At 35.4% G+C, this 19,900-nt stretch overlaps 1 protein-coding gene across 2 annotated transcripts in view; it reads right to left on the reverse strand.

Annotated features, from left to right (window-relative positions):
• TFPI (tissue factor pathway inhibitor) overlaps positions 1-19,900 on the reverse strand; it is a 69,617-nt gene that overhangs the window by 33,478 nt on the left and 16,239 nt on the right. For both annotated transcript variants that reach the window (XM_082466774.1, XM_082466775.1), the window contains exon 2: positions 4,517-4,639. In XM_082466774.1, the coding sequence (XP_082322900.1) occupies positions 4,517-4,639 (123 nt within the window). The remainder of the gene's footprint in view (positions 1-4,516; positions 4,640-19,900) is intronic.

Here is a 19,900-nt window from a genome sequence, read left to right on the forward strand (position 1 = left end):
CTGAATTAGCACTTTATGTTTTATCTGCTCTAGATACATTTTTGTAGGGCTGACAAAAATTTGACCTATCAGTTCTATAAATATCCTATCTTAGGAGCAGATCTTAGAATCTCAGAAGTCACATAAATAATTTTGAGAAATGAGCTGGAATAAAAACTCTGACATTTTCAAATCTTATGGCTATATACCATGATTTCAGAAATTCCTATAGCACTTCTCATACAATATGATGGTCTTGATTCCCAAGTTAATGTTACTTTAGAACTCTACAGACACCAAGTCATTGAAGCAGTGCTTCAGACAGGCACCTTTAATATAGACCACTTGTAGAACACAGACAGCTTTACCTGAGTTGCCAAATACTGTATACTTAGGGAAACTATGTCTTATAAATCAATAATTTATATCAGATTCTTTCTCATTGATTATTCCCACATTTTTGACTTTTCATATATTTGATATTCCTTACCATCATGCCAAATCTTTTATTTTACATTTTCTGTATTAAGGATATACCATCCTATTTTCAACCTGCTATTTAGTAATGGTGCCACCAGGTGGTGGCAGTGCACCACAAACAAAGGATATTACACCATAGTTGCAGCAGTTGTCCTGGTAGTAACAGCTAATGTTTACTGAGTACTGTGCTCCAGACATTTCGCAATTATATTATTTAACGATCACAACAACCTTCTGAATTAGGCATTATTATCTCCACTTTACAGATTATAAAAGAGCACTGCAAAAATCAATTGTTCAGTTCACATCATAAGTGATGGCTTCAGAATTGACCCTCAGATAGTTTTATACCAGATACTGCTCACCTTCTTAATAACTGAGTGATATTGTCACAGATCTGTGTGACTGAGATTCCTTAATTGGCATTTAAGTCAAGCACATAGATTTAATTTTACAATTTCCACTCAATAAATTTTTCTAAACTTCACTTTATAAAAATTACAAATGGTTTCAGTGATGAAAGCAGGTAATGATTTTATAGCAATTTCCTAAAGAAAACACTAAGAATTAACTTTGAGTAATGTATTTTACTAATTATTATCTAGTTACTCATTTTTACCATTCATATTTTATTGTATTTCTTACATGAATCCTATATTAGAATATTCTTTTGTGCAGTGAGCTTGCAACCTCGCACTTGAGCAAGCTCAAGTTTTGGGGGAGTGATCAGGTGGCCCCTTTGGACACACAGCCATGCCATGCCACTTAAAAGGGATGAAAGTTTGTCTTGTTTTCATTTTTTAATTTAGATAAACCTTTTCAAAAGTTAACAATCGTGTGTTGGTCATGTGTGTCAGGCACTGTGCTGTCATGGCAGATATGATAGTAAATTAGGTGGCAGTAACCACCCCCCCACTTCATGGAGCATGCGGACACTAAAGACAGTTATATAAATATTCAAGAAGTTCAGGATGCTGTGTAAGTGTATAATAAGATACTTAAGCTTTTCTGAGTGGATCAGGGGTTACTTTCCTGAGACTTGAAGAAAGCGTTGACTGTGACAAGGATCTACCTAAGGCCATAAAACTGGAAAAAACATACAAGACAATGTAACAGGACTTTAATCTGATGTAGTGAGATAAACAGAATTATGGTTTATATGTAATTATTTTCATAATTAATTTCTTATATTGGGTTGGCCAAAAAGTTCGGGGTTTTCCATCACATCTTACGGAACTTTCTGGCCAGCCCAATATTTTATGTCTCACAGTCTGAGAATTAAAATCTCAGTCTTCCCTCCCCCTGTCCTGGGATGTTGAATGGAAGGCTTATGATAATATTTGGGGATGTGTCATATCCTTGACTATTAGAATCCTCATTCTCCTGGAATTTGTTTGGGAACCTAGAGCTTTAAGGTTAACCTACTATCTAGGAGTCTACACGCTACTTGACTCTCTAACTAAAATACTTGATTTCTCTGAAAAGGAAGAGCACAGACATGTACTCTGCCTCCTCTGTGCTAGGAAATATGCCAGATGCTTTTATGCAGTTTATATAACAACCATTTAAATGTAGTTATTTAGATCACTTACTTATAGATTAGGATACTGGGAGTCAGAGAGTTTACATAAACTCATCTAATTTTGCAAAGCTGCTATGTGGCAAACTACACATGCATACTTAGGTCTGTCTGATTCTAAATGTTATGAAACATACTTGCCTTTCTCTGAATGCTCTCTGCTAATCTTGTCTCTCCCAGTCTAAAGGAATTTAAAAAAAAAAAAAAAAACCTTATCACCACTATTTTTTAATCATTTTTATCTTATCAAAAAGTTTCTCTATTTCATCCTCCCTGCTGGTTGAACTAATTTTAAGAAGTCTACTATTGACTTGTGAGAGAAGCCATAAAATCTTGTAATGTTTTTCAATAAAATGCTAGTACAGTATTTCAATGAAATGGCATACATCTATAAAATGATGGCATAACCTTGGCATATTGTGATAGATGGTATCTCCAAAATTGAATCGATACAGACACAGGATCATGCTATCACAAGATTAATTAAAAACAAAACAAAAGAAAACCAAAACTGCATAAGACTGTGCAGCCAGTCAGCTAAGTGGTCTTCAAATCTAGCTTTAAGATCAAAATTTTTCCTTATCCAGGTGGGTTTGGTCTGGATTTACCCAGAGATTTTAAACTTGGGTTTAATTATCGATGGGTTAATTCTGGTTTCTTGGCTGACTGTGGCAGCAGCAACAACTTCAGGAACATCCTGGTTAACTGGCATGCATTTTCTCAGCCTAATTGAGGGAGCTTGGATGAGGTGAATATTAGGAACACTTGGACTCTTTCTCCTCCCTCTTTCTAAGATGGGATTGCCTGCTTTGCCCTGTTGGGACTTACTGTAACCTCTGCATTCCTTCTCTACCCAACCTCCAGAATATTAGAACTTTAGCCATCCCTTTTGAAAAATGAGTGGAATGAAGAACTAGAGTCCATCTCACAGTGCCCACATTCTTACTCTCATAAGGCACATAATGGTTTTTACTTTATCAAATAATGTTCCATCTTTAGGAAATTTTCCCAATAATATATATGTATTTTTCGGTGGCATATAATAAGCCTTTATTTTTCATTCATGGGTAGGATGTGAATGGCCCTTCTGATCCCAGCTGGGTTTGCTTCTTATCGACCGGTCAGCTGGGGGCTGATGTAGGCTGGGCCTGCCTGGGCAGATGGACTTCAAGCTGTGGGTCCAGTGGGTCTAGACCTTCAGATCTGCTCCCAGTGTCTCATTTTTGGGTGCAGGCTGAAGTGATGTAGCATGTACCATTTGGCCACTTCCCTGTGCCAAGCTCTCAGAGAGCCAAGTTTAGATGAGTCCCCCTTTTCTTTGTGTCAACAGCAGCACCCTTATGCATGCCTCTTATCATTTCACTTACTACATTACACTGAAATAATCTGTCTACATTAAAGTCTCCCTTGTGAAACCATGAAATTTTGGAGAAACTGGTCTCAGTCATCACTTCTTCCCTAGCACCTACCGGAGTTTCAGGCACATAAGATATATTTATTCAATCTTTATCAAAGGTTAGTACAAGGAACAAAGTCACATTAAAGAGCTGTTGGAGATACGAAATCAAAATGTATTTATGGAAATCTTTTGTACATCATAAACATATATACAAATGAATAGAAGCTATCACTTTGTTCAGTCTCTCATTATTAACAATGACGAGATTTTTATCACTAATTTACTAATTTGCCACAAAATATTACTTTTAAGAAAGAAAGAAATCTATAATAACGATCACTACACAGTCTCTCCTTGTTCTATTGTTTTATTGTTAAAACAGTTGATGCTTGAACAACACGGGTTTGAGATGCATGGGTTCACTTATACAAAATTTTTTTTCAGTAATAAATACTATAGTACTATGTGATCTGTGGTTGGCTGAATCTGCATGCAGAACGCAGGACTTAGAGGAATCATGGATACGGAGGGCTGACTATAAGTTATATGTGGATTTTTGCCTTCACTGATGGTTCGTGCCCCAACCCCTGCATTGCTCAAGGGTCAACTGTATTTTATTTTTAGACACAGAACTTTATGGGATTAGAACTATCTTCTACTACCCAGATCTTCTGGTGTCCTGCTTGACTAGATTCTTACTTTGGACTCATCTGAGAAGTTTTTTATTTGAGGAATAAAGGCAAGAAGGAGAGAATGACTGAAACCTCAGATGTTTGTACTTTCCTTTTCCTTCTCATACTTTTCCCAGCCAAAGGGTGACATCAAGGTTCATAGAGAGTTGTATCTATATCATTTTGCTCCTTGCAATTTTTCAGAGGTACTTCAGTATTTAATATATAGTCTGAGAAAAAAGAGATCTTCCTTGCTAAAGTGACTTTTTTTTTGGACTAAGATTTTGGAAAAATGTCACTTCAATAAAAACTGATTTTTCTACAAGATGGAGAAAAATGTATTAAATTTTTGGATTAAAATTGAGAGCTTTGACTAGCTTAAAAAGATGAATGCTTCTAACATTTTACCTGTAATGTTTGTATGTTCTTCATCTTCCTCAGGAACAGCATTAAGAGGGGCAGAGGCACAACTAAGAAGCAGACATACAGAAACACAAAAAATCTGTTCTTTCTTCATTGCATCAATCATCTCTGAAATACAGAACACAGATATATCTAATAAATAAAATGTTAATGTGGATTTATATATAGACTAGTAGGAACCTTATGCATACCTCCACATGTAAATTTCTACGACATTTAATGTGTATTCTCATACATTTCTGTCCACAAATTCCATGAGTCATATTTAAAACATGTGTATTAGCATTCAATATTGTAGACACACATACTTTCAGTGCATATAGCTAATAATATTCAAGTGCAGAGGTCATATTTCAATCTTGAAAATACACATTAAAATGACAATAACTCAGAGACATGGGTAATCCTGATCAACATGACTAAGTATGTATTAAGATCCATTTTCATTTGCAATTCTATTTGCCACACCTTTCTCATAACTATTTTTTTTGAGTCAGAACTAATTTTACTTTAATTTTTCTTGCATTTTTCTATTATTTCTTTAACGCAACTTTCAATTTCTGATTTCTCTTTCCCTTTACTCCCATGTTCAAAAAAGAAACACATTTCCAAATTTTCATCTTTGTTTCCTTTAAAGTATGTTTCTGTTTTTATAACCAATTTCCTAACCAGGTTTTCTATGAGATTGCAAACAGAACTGTTGAAAAAAGAAATGTCTAACATTCTAGCCAGTCCTTTGTCCCAGTTCTTCTCCCTCAACTTAGGGAGTTATCTGATTCAAAAGAGTTTCATAGAAAAGTGACTTTAAGTGATAAATCAACACATTTACTCTCTATAGGAAACAGATTTCAGCAGGAGACTTAGACTTCCTGTTTCAAAATTATTTAAAGATCAATAGCAAAAAATACTGGAAAAGCACATATAAATTTTTTTCTTTAAGGCTTTTTTTCCTTTGGATTCAAAAGTGGAAGGAAATGTGTAATGTTCACACAGCATGGGAAGAGAAAAAGAAGAGAATGCATGCACGTGCTTAGCTGCTGATGCAATCGGAATCAGGAAGGAAAGAGCAATGTTATCAGTAAATGTTATTCAGAAATGCAGGAACAGATATTCCATCAAAAACAATTTAAAGAATATTCTGTTTATGTCTATAGTGGATCACAGCTGCAATACACATCATTAAAATGTAGTCATAATAAATAATAAAGTAATAAATGGCATTTGCTTTAAACTTCATTAAAATCACTAGTGAAATGTATAACCTATTTTCTCACAACACTTTGGAAATGTTAACACATTTTTGAATTTTAGTCGGTAGCAATGTTACATAACTTCTAAATCATATCATAAAGTATTTGAATTCACAAATATATATGTATTTAAATGTATGCACAAATATACATATACACTGCTGACCTTTGACCAACATGGATTTGAACTGCATGGGTTCACTTATACATGGATTTTTTTCAATAGTAAATGCTATAGTACTACACGATCCACGGTTGCTTGAATCCTTGGATGTGGAACCGCTGATATAGAGGAACTGTGGATATGAAGGAATTGTGCATATGGAAGGCCTAATCAGAATAGTGTGACTACTTTTCTTCATGGACTAGATTCACATAGCTTCAGCATAGCACTGATAATTTCAGTTTGGAAGTGTCCCACCACTGGACCAATATGTTTGAGGTGGAGAGCTACAGGAGACTAGCACAGATTTGGTGGACCCTAAAAAAGTCAGGGGTCAGGGAATAGGAAAATGTCAAAACACTGCAAATCTTAATGTAAGTATATGAGTTTAAGGGTGGAGTGGACAGGTGTAGCTTCCAGAAGAAAGCAAGGGTGTTGGACATAAAAAACTATGAGTATGCTCTATGGCAAGCCATAGCTAATTAATGACTGATACTGAACTTGAATTCAAGTGAGCAGATTGCTAGTTCAGTACTTTTTCTTCTCCACAATGTTGCCTCTGAAAAGTGACCAAAACCACTAAATATTTCAATTTCTAAGAGCAGTGTAGAAGACTGATTTGGGTGCGCCACTGAAAAAATAGTACAACTTGTTATAACATTCATAAAACTGTAATTTGTGGAGATCAACTAGAGTGAACTGATGTAATTATATATTATTGTAATGAACTTATTTTTAAATTTCAAAATGCATTATTACATTGTAAAATGACAAACAAGATAGCAAACCCGACCTGAAGCTATGCATTGATTAACACACTTCTTACACATCCTTGTACCTTTCTGTACTCTATTGTCTTAAATAGCTGGCCCCATTAAAAATATGTATTACCCAACCTGGTATCATACACAAAAATTGATTCAAGAGAATTCAACCATCTAAATGTGAAAGATAAAACATTAAATTTTAGGAGAAAAAACATATGAGAATATATTCATGATGAGGTTGGCAAGCATTTTTGAATCAAGATATAGACAGCACCAATTAAAAATAAAATACTGATAATTGGATTTCATTAAAATCAAGAACTTCTGTTCAACAAAGGAAGCACCATAAGATACTGAAAAGGCAAGTTGTGAGGAAGTATTTGAAATTCATACATCTTAAGATTATATATTGAAAATGTATAAAGAACTACAAATAAATATGCAATTAAAAATGGATTAAAGATTGTACAGGCACTTTTCAATAGATTATATATATACAGTCAATAAGCATATTAAAAGATGCTCAACATCATTACTCATCAAAAAATACAAATCAGCACTATTATGAGATACCACAACTAAAATTAATAAAAACTGACAATACAAAATGTTGGTGAGGATGTGGACCTTTAACATTGGTGGGATTATGCTATGGTCTGAATGTTTGTGTTCCCCCAAGTCCTTATGTAGAATTCTAACTCCCAAAGGTGATGGTATTAGGAAGCAGGACATTTCAGAAGGGATTAGATCATGAGGGATGGGATGTGTTCTTATAAAAGAGATCCCACAGAGGTCCCTTGTACCTTCCATCATGTAAGGACACAGTGAGAAGGCACCAGCTATGAACCAGGAAGAGGGTCTTCACTCTTGCTAAATCCTCTTTAATTTGTGATCTGTCATCAGAAGTTATTTAAGCAAGAATATATTACATGAATATGTTGAGTCAGTGACTAGTTGTGCATAATAATATGTTAGTCACAAAGGGAGATTTAAAAATCTAGAGAAAGCCTTGACCCTTAAGGAATTTATGCTCAACCAATTGAATTAAATACAAATGCAATGTTAAGTGCCAAGATGAATTGTGAGAATATCTTTGCATATACCAGGCACATAGTAGTGGGCAATAAATATATGTTAAATTATTTACCTTGAATAAAAATAGTATTTATACATTAGGGCAATAAACTAGAAATTCTAAGCTCAGCTCTGCCAGCAACCTAAGTAACCTTCGGAAATTTACGTTTCTGAACCTGATTCAAAAAATGCTTGACTTGGGCTAGATTGTCCTTAAATTACATTTCAGTTCTAAAAATTTATGCATTTGAACTAACACATTTTACTCACTTTGTGGAATAACATAGTTATGTCATATAACTTACATTTTATAGTCACTTTAATGATAATTTGCAGCATCAATTTTAACCTTTTTAGTCAAGGTATGTTCCTAGAATACCAGTTCAGCAAGATGTTATTAGTTATTATATTTAAAAAGTGTTCATAGATTAATATATATTTATATCTAAGTTTAAAAATTTATATAGGTTTCTTAACTCTAGGACTTTTAAAGAATCCTTAATGTGGTAATGTGCAATAGTATCTTCTATGGGAGATATAGTAACTGCATTTCCAAATTTATATGTCAAGGGACTATTTTCCCATAAAATATTTTCAGAAAATATCTTGAGAGATAATATTACAGATAAGAAAAAGTCAGTAGGTTTTCTGAGCTAGAAAAATATTAAAAAGTATGATATGCTTTGTGTATTAATAAAATCCAGCATGTATGGAAAGATGTTGAGAGGGCAAAATTATAAGTGGAATTAACAGCTAGAATGTTGCAGATCAGATTGAAATTATGAAAAGGGAGTTATCAGTGAACTACAGAGAAAGGGGCAGGCATTTTGAGTTAGTATTGATAAAACTGAGTCATTGAATAGATACAGAATATGAAGGTCAGAGGATTCAAGTATATGCTGAGTGAATTGTTGTGCTAGTCATACAACTTGGTAAATTAATATAAATATTGATTGGTGTACATATTAGGGATGAATTCGGTCAGGACAGATTACATCTTTTTTTTTTTTTTAATGAAAGCTTCATTTATTTATTTTTGGCTGTGTTGGGTCTTCGTTTCTATGTGAGGGCTTTCTCCAGTTGCGGCGAGCGGGGGCCACTCTTCATCGCGGTGTGCGGACCTCTCACTGTCGTGGCCTCTCTTGTTGCGGAGCACAAGCTCCAGACGCACAGGCTCAGCAGTTGTGGCTCACGGGCCCAGTTGCTCTGCGGCATGTGGGATCCTCCCAGACCAGGGCTCGAACCCGTGTCCCCTGCATTGGCAGGCAGACTCTCAACCACTGCGCCACCAGGGAAGCCCAGGACAGATTACATTTGAGGTTATGTTTTCTAAGTGGAACAGTATAAGGGCAGTTAAAGACACAAGGCAGGAGATAGGAAATATTTTGCTGTAGCCCCATCATCATCATTAGGGAGGATCATTTTGACAAGGGAAAAGGTGTCCAATATGTCATTCCCAGCTCCCCTTTCAACTTTATTTCCTGTCAGTCTTTTCTGTAATTACTCAGCTTTATGGATACTGTCTACTAATCCCTTGGCTCCACTGAAGCTGTTGATTCTTGAACATAGCATATTCATTCTAGGTTTAGTACTTTAAATTTGTTATTTCCTGTCATGGGAGCACTCTTCTACAAGATCCTGGAATGACAGACTCCCTTCTTTTAGTTAGGACACTTGTCAGGTATCCTCTCTCCAAAAGACCTTCTTTGAGCACCATATTTAAAAAGTAACAACCACCAGTTCCTCTATTACTCTCTACCCCCAATAACTTGAGGGGTTTTTTTAAAGATTTTTTTGTGTTTTCATTATTGAATTGTAGGAGCTCTTTATATATTATGGATATAAGTTCTTTGCCAAATATATATAAGTATTCTATCTTGGTCTATGTCTTATCTCTTCAATTTTATACGTATATTTTGATAAGCACAAACTTTTAATTTTGATAATTTCAATTTTAAAAAATGTTTCAATAGCTATAACTATATCCACAGAGTTGTATAAACATCACCACAATCAATTTTAGAATATTTTCATTACCCTATAAGGAAATTTCTCACCCTTTCGCCATCACCCCCAGCAATTTTCCCATCCCCACGTTCCTAGGAAACCATTAATATAATTTGTTTCTATATATCACCTAATTCTAGACATTTCATATAATGGCTTTGAGTCTGGCTTCTTTCATTTAGCATAATGTTTACAAGGTTAACCCATACTGTAGCATATATCAGTACTTAATTTCTTTTTTTAAAACTTTACTTATTTATTTATTTTCGGCTGCGGTGGGTCTTCATTGCTGCGTGCAGGCTTTCTCTAGTTGCTGTGAGTGGGGGCTACTCTTTGTTGCGGTGCGCGGGCTTCTTATTGCGGTGGCTTCTCTTGTTGCTGAGCACGGGCTCTAGGCATGTGGGCTTCAGTAGTTGCAGCACACGGGCTCAGTAGTTGTGGCTTGTGGGCTCTAGAGCGCAGGCTCAGTAGTTGTGGCACACGGGCTTAGTTGCTCAGTGGCATGTGGGATCTTCCCAGACCAGGGCTCGAACCCGTGTCCCCTGCATTGGCAGGTGGATTCTTAACCACCGTGCCACCAGGGAAGTCCCAGTACTTAATTTCTTTTTATTGCTAAAAGTATTCTATAAATATACCACAATTTATTTATCCATTCATCATTTAATGAACATTTGTGCTGTTACCACTTTTTTGATATTATGAATAATGCTGCTATGAACATCTGTGCACGAGTTTTTGTGAGGACATATGTTTTTATTCCTTTTAGGTATATACCTAGGAATGAAATTATTGGATCATATGATAGTTCTGTTTAGTCATTTGAGGAACTGCCAAACTGTTTTCCAAAGCAGCTGCACCATTTTACATTCCTAAAAGTAATGACTTGTTTGTTTTTGGAATAGCACTTATCACCACTTACATATTTATTTGCATACATAGTCACTGTCTCTCCATCACTACAGCATTTTCCATTCTTAGCATAACATTCACAATTCTATGTTCAATACCCAAAATAATGACTGACATAAGGATAAATAAATGAATTAATGTGGATAAACTTTGTGAATTAAAATTAGGTTACAATATGGATCATTTGATATATCCATACAGTTTTATTTATTTCTACCAATCCCACCAAAAAATAGACATTAGAATCAATATGATGGAATGTCCATCTATCCACATTTATTTTTCTAATTGTGTCTTTTGTATTGCTTATTCCACTTTTCTGGAAGTATAAAATATTTTAATTGAAAAATTTGTTTAAAAAGAAATTTTTCAAAGAAAATGTAAAATGAATAGAGTAGATTTCTATTTGTAAAATTTTGCTTAAGTGATAGGTAATTTGCAACTCAAAGAAAGAAGACAGGGTGATTGCTTAAATCCAGTCAAGAGATGGTGAGTGTGTAGGAGAGATGACTAAAGAAAGGTGTGCTTAGAAAAGAGGTAATTAGGTGAAAGAAATGTATTATTTATTACTTCACTATTTATTTATGATATTAATATTCTTGAGAGGGTATGTGAAAGAAAGGCAAGTGGTCTGTGTGAATCTAGTAAGTGAGGAGCCAAAAATGGAAAGGAAAAATGAAGAACTTTGAGGTTTTCACTTGTTGAGGATATGAGCTCATCTATGAACTTCATATAAACTATAATACTCTTAAAAATCCTATCCTATATGAAATATTACACCCATGTTAAGAAAACTGAAGCTCAGAAAGGGAATATAATTTTTCCAAGTAGAATGAAACTGAGCTAATATTTGCACCTATATCTGTGTAACCTCAGAGCTCAAGGTCACATCACCATACCAAGCTGCTGTCCCAAGAATTGGTCAATCTGTCTCAGCATTGTCTAGAAAGCACCTTACCTCCAGCTGCCTTCAAGGTTATTCTGGTTTGCTTGACAAGTATATTACTGTGGTAGAGGTGGCTATATCCCATATGGAAACCAAGAGCCATCAAATCAATCCAAGTAATGCCCTAAGTAACATCTCTCTCCCTCCCTCCCTCCCTCGCCCCTTCCTCCTTCCTTTCCTCCTCCCTCCCTCCCTTTTGCATGTTTAGTGGTTAAGAGGAGGGATCTGGATTAACACTGTGATATGAGCTGAACTGTGTCCTCTCCAAATTCATATGTTAACGTCTTAACCCCCAGTACATCGGAATGTGACTGTATTTGGAGATAAGACCTTTGAATAGATAATTAAGGATAAATGAAGTCATTGGGGTGGGTCTTATGACTGGTGTCTTTAGTAAAAAAAAGAGAACGCAGACACACAGAGAAAGACTGACTACCTATAAACCCAGGAGAGAGGCCTTAGAAGAAATAAACCCTATTGACACCTTGATCTCAAACTCTAGCCTTCAGAACTGTAAGGAAATACATTTCTGTTGTTTAAGCTACCCAGTCTGTCATACTTTGTTTATGGCAGTTCTAGTAACCTAGTACAGACTGTAAAACTTTAAATACCAGTTCTGTACCTTACTAGTTACATGAATTTGACGATATATTTATCCTCTCTTTGCCTCTATTTACTCATTTATAGACTGGGTATTTTACTAAAACCTATTTATAGAGTGTGAGGATTAAATGGAAAGGTCATTAGAATGATGACTAATACAATAAATTTTAGCTATTATAATCATTTTAAGTAATCCTTGACATCATTTTGGGTGTAGTGTAAAAAAGGAAGCAAAATATTTTGCTTATTCTTTGTTGAGCTATATTGAGCTTATTCTTTATTGAGAATGTCATCTCAGACTCTTTGAAAATCTAAACAATTGAAAATATAGCACTGATTTGTAAAGCCCTTAGGCCCAAACTGAGAGACATTTTTGTTATAATTTGGTTAGGTATGGGAGGTTTCCTGGGCTACAAGTTGTAAGATGAGGCAATACAAATCTTAATGTAAAATGAATGTTTTTCTAAGAATCCAAGTCCATTGGAGCTAGAAATATGTTGGCAATTTGGCTTTGGTGAGAACAACTCAAAGGAAATGGCAATGGATGTTGATGTGGATGAGAACTTGTGGCAGGATTCAAAGAGCAAAAAGCTCACAGGTAATGGAAGAGACCAATAGTAGGCTGGAAGGATAGCATTAAATTTCTTTCTTTCTTTTTTTTTTTAAATTTTGGCGGTGTTGGGTCTTCGTTGCTGCATGCGGGCTTTCTCTAGTTGCTGCGAGCGGGGGCTACTCTTCGTTGCAGTGTGCAGGCTTTCTCATTGAGGCGGCTTCTCTTGTTGCGGAGCACGGGCTCTAGGCACGCAGGCTTCAGTAGTTGCAGCACGTGGGCTCAGTAGTTGTGGCATGCAGGCCCTAGAGCACATGGGCTTTAGTAGTTGTGGCTCATGGGCTCTAGAGTGCAGGCTCAGTAGTTGTGGCGCATGGGCTTAGTTGCTCCACGGCATGTGGGATCTTCCTGGACCAGGGATCGAACCCGTGTCCCCTGCATTGGCAGGCAGATTCTTAACCACTGCGCCACCAGGGAAGTCCCCAGCATTAAAGTTCTAATACATCATTTTGGGAAAGGCATATAACAACATGTAGGCAGTTATTACTCTATTCTATCATTAGTTTTGGGGTACACTCTTGTTATTTTGTCATCTTATAAATTTATCTGGAAAAATCACATGTTGTGTTTACGTGTATATTATCATCATGGTGCTTATATAATTTAAACTTCCTAGTTCAGATTTTCTTTATCACACATCATTGAACTTTTTCTTTTTTAAAATATTACTATTAATCTCTAAGTTTAATGAGTACTTTGCCATGTCTAAAAGAAATTTCATGTTGGCTGCTTATTTATTTGCAGTGTAGCAATGAAAGACAGGAGAGACAAAACCCAACAACCAGAAAAAAAGAAAAAATATAACTTGAAAAATAATTCCAATTTTCTGCTCAGCAGTGGCAATGTTGTTATCCTCTTGGTGTTTAATACTTCCCTACACTCAATTTGGCTGAACCCTGGGGGAGCTGCCCACTAAAACCTAGAGCTTGTTTTTATCTCTAACCTTTGTGCTTTCTTGGCTGTTTCTCATTTTCGGTGAGTTTGCAGTGCCCTAACACCAAGGATAATGAATGAAGAAAGGTAACATGAGAATAAATCTACAGTAAGTGGAGGAAGACAAAAAGCCCTATTGGTATTCTTACAGTTTCTTTTTTTTTTTTTTTAATGTTTTGAAGTTCATTTTTTATAAGTAGTATTTTCAACTGAAAATTCCCAAATATTCACAACAATTAGAGTATGGAAATGGATTTTTGTTAAATATATTTCTCACTAGACTTCCAACACTTGTTCCGGAATAGAGTTACTGAAATTGCATAATCTCAGTGAGAGATTTGAGAGCCAGATTTTTCTCAGGAAAAGAGTATTTTTCTAAATAAATACATTGTGAAAATACAAATGTTTGGGCAGTTTCCCAAGAGAGATGTAAGGCTGTGTAACTGCACGGTTGCCACATGCCAAATTCTAACAAGTCAGTACAGAGCCTTATCTCTTCATTAACTTCCCCCCTGGATCTCACATTACTGAGGCATTGAGTCATCACTATAAGCATTATTTTGGTATCAGGATTATTTATCTATGACCTACAGTTAAAATTAAGATCAAATTTCCTGAGGCTCTGGCTGTATGGTATATTCACCACATTTATTTTAAGAATGATAATAGAAGTACAAAGATATATCATTATAAAACATTTGTATTTTGTAATGATTTATTATTTTTTGAAGTGGTTTCTTACCTATTAGGTTACTGTATCTGTTTTTTTTAATTTATTAAATTTATTTATTTTTGGTTGGGTTGGGTCTTCGCTGCTGCAAGTGGGCTTTCTCAAGTTGCGGCGAGAGGGGGCTGCTCTTCGTTGCAGTGTGCAGGCTTCTCATTGTGGTGGGTTCTCTTGTTGCAGAGCACGGGCTCTAGGCACGTGGGCTTCAGTAGTTGTGCCACACAGGCTCAGTAATTGTGGCTCGCGGGCTCTAGAGTGCAGGCTCAGTAGTTGTGGCACACGGGCTTAGTTGCTCCGCAGCACGTGGGATCTTCCCGGACCAGGGCTCAAACACGTGACCCCTGCATTGGCAGGCGGATTCTTAACCACTGCGCCACCAGGGAAGCCCCAGGTTACTGTATCTTGATAATAATGCTGTGTAGCCAGTGGGGCAGGTATACTGAATTTATGTTAGAGATACATGGTTTGTTTTCCAACCTCATATGCCCAGGTGGCTAGTAAGTGACAGAGGCAGGATAGGATCCCAAAGTACCCTTAAAATAAACAAGATTTGTGGAATAGAGACCAAATCCAATGCAGGAAACTATAATTAAATGTATTAATCACTTAGTCTCTCTCTGTTTACTTCTTTCTGCGATATACCTTTATTGTGACTTGAAGAAGATGATTAGGCAATATCACCATGGGAACTACGGGATAAAAATTGATTTCTCAAAATAATTGATTTCTCTGGTTTGTTAATCCTACAAGTACAATTAACTGACCAATATAAGTTTTTACTGTGATCATCACTGTAATTTTTGATTCAGTAAGTTGTCTAAATGTTTTCTATTCCTAGCTTTAGCTCTACACTTCATTAGTAATTATACTTACTACTGTGTAAATATTTCCACATCACTCTATCCATATATATGGGTAGCTAGTTTTTGGCCCAAGCCTTAGCGAACCATATTAGATTAGGGAATAGGTCATAAACCTTAGAAAACTTAGGTGTTTGCCTCTCATACCTGGGAAGAGGATACAGAAGTTCACCCATCAGTCAAAGCCTGAATGAATAGATTAGAAGAAGTCTACACAAGGGAACATCTAAAAGAGGTACTTGAAAAATCTGTTAAGTAACATATTTTCTCTTTTTTCCCCAAACTTTAGAAGAAATAGAAACCACATATACACGCATTTAAAAAAATCTTGGCTAAAGACTAGAGTTGAAAAGAGCAAATTCCTATTTTACTTAAGCCCCATTTCAAACATGTAATTATAGTCAGCTCTTGAAATATCTGGGATTAATTTTCATATTGTCGATTAAGTCTTTGTTTAGATTTTCTCTCTAGATGCCTGCTTTTAAGCCACCTTATTTTTGTTTTTACCATGCGGTGGTGAAATTACAGTTTGTCACTTTAATGATAATAAATCATAATACGAAAAGCAGTTTCCAATAATGAGCCTTAATTATTATTTCTTTCTCATTTATATTTCACACTCTAAGAGAATGTTGTTAACTTATCCTCATTTGATAGAGAAAACAAACAGTGGTTCAAAATGATAAAATAACTTTTCCAAGAAAACAGCTTGTAAGCGGTTGTGCAGATGTACTAATTCTAAAGCAAATGCCTTAGTTATTGCTTTATACTGTCAAATTAAAAAAAAAAAGTTTTGGTAAAAGAAAATGTAAATATTAGTAAAAATTATATTTACACATTCCTCTGTGGATTGATTAGTGTGATTTGTTGTAATAAAAATGGTTAAGTCAAAATTTGAAAAAGACACTACAGATTTGATTAAGGCAGTCATCATCTTAGAATGGAACCATGCTCCAAAGCATGTTGGCAGCGTAAGTTTTTTGGAACTCTGAGCATGCAATATTATAAAGGAAGTTTATGTTGATAGGCCAGCTGGTAAAAAATGAGTGAAAGAGCCTCAATGCTTAAGGTAGGCAATCATCAATGACCTAGTCCAGGTTAGAGGTTTGGCAAGAATGCTGAATTAGACCTCGTTCAAGGTAGTTTTTCTTTGCTATCACTTCCAACCAGCCAACACGGCTTGAAATGGATCTTTGTTAGGTAAGGATACAAGTGATTTTGTGGATAAAGCTCACAGGAGCTATCTTAGTCTACTACGGCTGCCATAAGAAAATACCATGAACTAGATGGCTTAAACAACAGAAACAAATTTCTCACAGTTCTGGAGGGAAGTCCAAGACCAAGGCATTGGCAGAATCAGGCTCCTGGGGAGAGCTTTCTTCTTGGCTTGCAGAAACCACCTTCTCTCTATGTCCTCAAGTGGCCTTTCTTCTGTGTGTGCATATATAGAGAGAAGGATCTCTCTCTCCCTTCCTCTTCTATAAGGTCACCAATCCTGTCAGATTAGGACACCACTCTTATGACCTCATTTTAACATTAATTATCTCCTAAAAGTCTTATGTCCGAATACAATCATATTGGGGATTATGGTTTCAACATATGAATTTGGGGTGGGAGGGACACAATTCAGTTCATAGCAGGAGCCCTCCTAGTTTCTTAAGAAAGTATCTCTAAACTTGGTTAGCAGATTTGTTTCAGAAGCAAGGGTCACTTCCCTTTCGTCATTAGTCTGTGGGAAGAGATACATCAGCCCTAGAGTTTGCTTTTTAATGTGTAAGCCAATTCTTTTCTTTCTGCACAGTTACAGACTACCATGTTCTATTTCTTGTTGCTTAAAAATTAAGCCTGAGGCAGGACTGGCCATGGCCTGCCACATTCCTATAGGAAATGTAGAATCACCTGTACTATAAGGATGCTTAGTATCCAGTTCTCTCAATTTATGTGCTTTTGTTGGGTTTTTGTTGTTATTTACTAAGAGGGGATGTGTTCTGAGAAAATTGTTCTGTATAATCTCATCTAGGAAGAAGGTGTCTTTCAAAGTTCACAACAAGAAGGAAAGACTTGGCAGGTAAAACAGACCCTCACTGCCTAATCCCTTCTCTGCTTCATTCCTCAACTGTAATCACAAATCATGTGTTCCAGAGCAGAAAGCACTGCCCTGTATGTCAGTCCTTATAACTTGAAATTAGAGAATAATTTTTACTCAGCCAGTTAGTTTTCTGGGCTATGAAATTACTGAGAAGTTTTATTTTAAGACTGGATTTTTTTCATAATTTTGCATAATAAAGTTTATTGAATTATCCTAAGGGCCTGAAAACTAAGTATGTACCATTTGCTGCAAGATTTTAGGAAAATGAGAAGTTATGATTACTCTTATGGAAAAGGATGTAGAGACACTCCCAACTGCAGCAGAGAGGAAATTCTGTGGTAAATCCCTACTCACAGGGTCTTCCTTACCTCTCCACCCCTGGAATCATGCTCTGATTCAATCTCATAAATGCTATGGATATATTGGTTCTGTATCAAATCTCTGCTTAAATGGAGTCTTTTCAGAATCCTGCCTTGAACACTGAGACAAAATAGCTCCATGATTATGTTCCATTCCCTTTCATGTTTTTTTTTAAATCACTGCACTTATCCCTATGTAACACATTTTCTTACTATCTGTTTTCTCTGTCCTTAAAAGCGGCAATTATATCTGTTCTTTCTGGTATCTAATAGGAGCTCAATAAATGTTTATAGAACAAATCAATGAATTAAGGGTTCTGCAAAAAAGAAAGTAAAAAGTCACTGGAGAAATGTAAAACAAATGTATAAACTAAAATTATTTAAAACTGTATGAATGAAAGGGAACATAATGGACTTCAATTATAACTTAATCCTCTACTAGAGATGACAATAAGTATTCAACTAATTATTTCTTCCTTTTCTCCACCCTTACTTCTAAGAAAACCTGCCCATATTCTCTACTCATAAAGTCAGCTCTCCAAACTCCTACTGAATGGATAATAATGAAGTCACATTAGCATCTGGCCACTGCTGACTTGCCAAGGGGTAGACATATATACAGAGTCAGATGATTTGCTGGTCTATAGAGAGAGGTGTGGTGTAGACTTCCAGAGAGGGCCAAATAACAAGAGCTCACTAGAGAGGCTGCGATGGTGATCTTAGTTGTTCTTTTTTTTTATTTATTTATTTTTTATATAGCAGGTTCTTATTAGTTATGTATTTATACATATTAGTGTATACATGTCAATCCCAATCTCCCAATTCATCCCACCACCAACAGCCCCCTGCAACCCGGTGATCTTAGTTGTTTACATTCTAGTCTCTGCCTTAGCTCATGACTGTATGTTCTCTATAATACTCCATAGTCTATCAAGGAATTCCAATTGTGCCCTTGAGGTCTTATTATATGTGTTGTTTATTTCATCTAAATGAATCTTGTTTTATGACATACAATTAAAATGTGATATATTTTATTATCACCATAATTGACATAATGGTCAATGTCTTTTTATTTTAAAAAGTCAATAACAGAAAAGTAAATGTATCTAAGGAATTTTTTCTATGTGTATTTTGCAACAATTTGGTTATAATTTTATGATACCAATTTAATTTTTTCATTCAAAAATATCTATAGTATATTCTTTTAATATAACTTTAAGACTATAATAAGCTTATCAGTTCTAGGTACCCAGAAATTTTATTTTCCCCATCTTTACAATGAGAAAAATACAAAAAATGTTAACAATAAAACCATCCAGAAATTGTCTATTTAATTTGTGTTTGATGCCATTTAGAAAAAAATGTAGTTTGGTTTTCATCTAAGTGATATATCTGTATAAATCTAAAGTAAGCATTCTATGGTGGTTACTAGAGCCTGAGGGATGGGGAAATTGGGGAGATGTTGTTTAAGGGCACAAACTTATAGCCAGTAGATAAATAAGTCGTGGAGATCTAGTGCACACCATAGTGATTATAGACAACAGTACTGTATTATAAACATCAAAGTTGCTAGGAGACTAGATCTTAATTGTTCCCACCACAAAAAAGAAATAATTATGTGACGTGATAAAGGTATTAGCCAATGCTATGGTGATAATCATATTGTTATGTATAAATATATCAAATCTACACATCATGTACTTTAAATTCACACAATGTTATATGTCAAATATATCTCAATAAAAAAGTAAGCATTCTATTTGGTATTATTGAGATAGTATGAATCATAGGCAAAATTTTACTATGACTATGTATTACTAACTATAATAGATTTAAATAAATATTTTCATCCAAAGCAGGAGCGTTTTAAGTATTTGTAAGATGTTCATTGGAGCCATGAAATAAGAAGCTCAATATGTAGACATGGAGCTCAGGGTAGACATCTCTGTAGAGACAGAAATGTGAGAATCAATATAAGAATGAAAATTACTCTGTGGAGTGCTGAGGTTGATTTGATTAACAAGTACTTATGTAGCATTTGACATGAAGCAGGTGTTCTTCTGAATGATTGT

Source organism: Balaenoptera physalus (genome assembly GCF_965194825.1).
Source record: "Balaenoptera physalus genome assembly, chromosome: 6".
Lineage (NCBI taxonomy): Eukaryota > Metazoa > Chordata > Mammalia > Artiodactyla > Balaenopteridae > Balaenoptera > Balaenoptera physalus.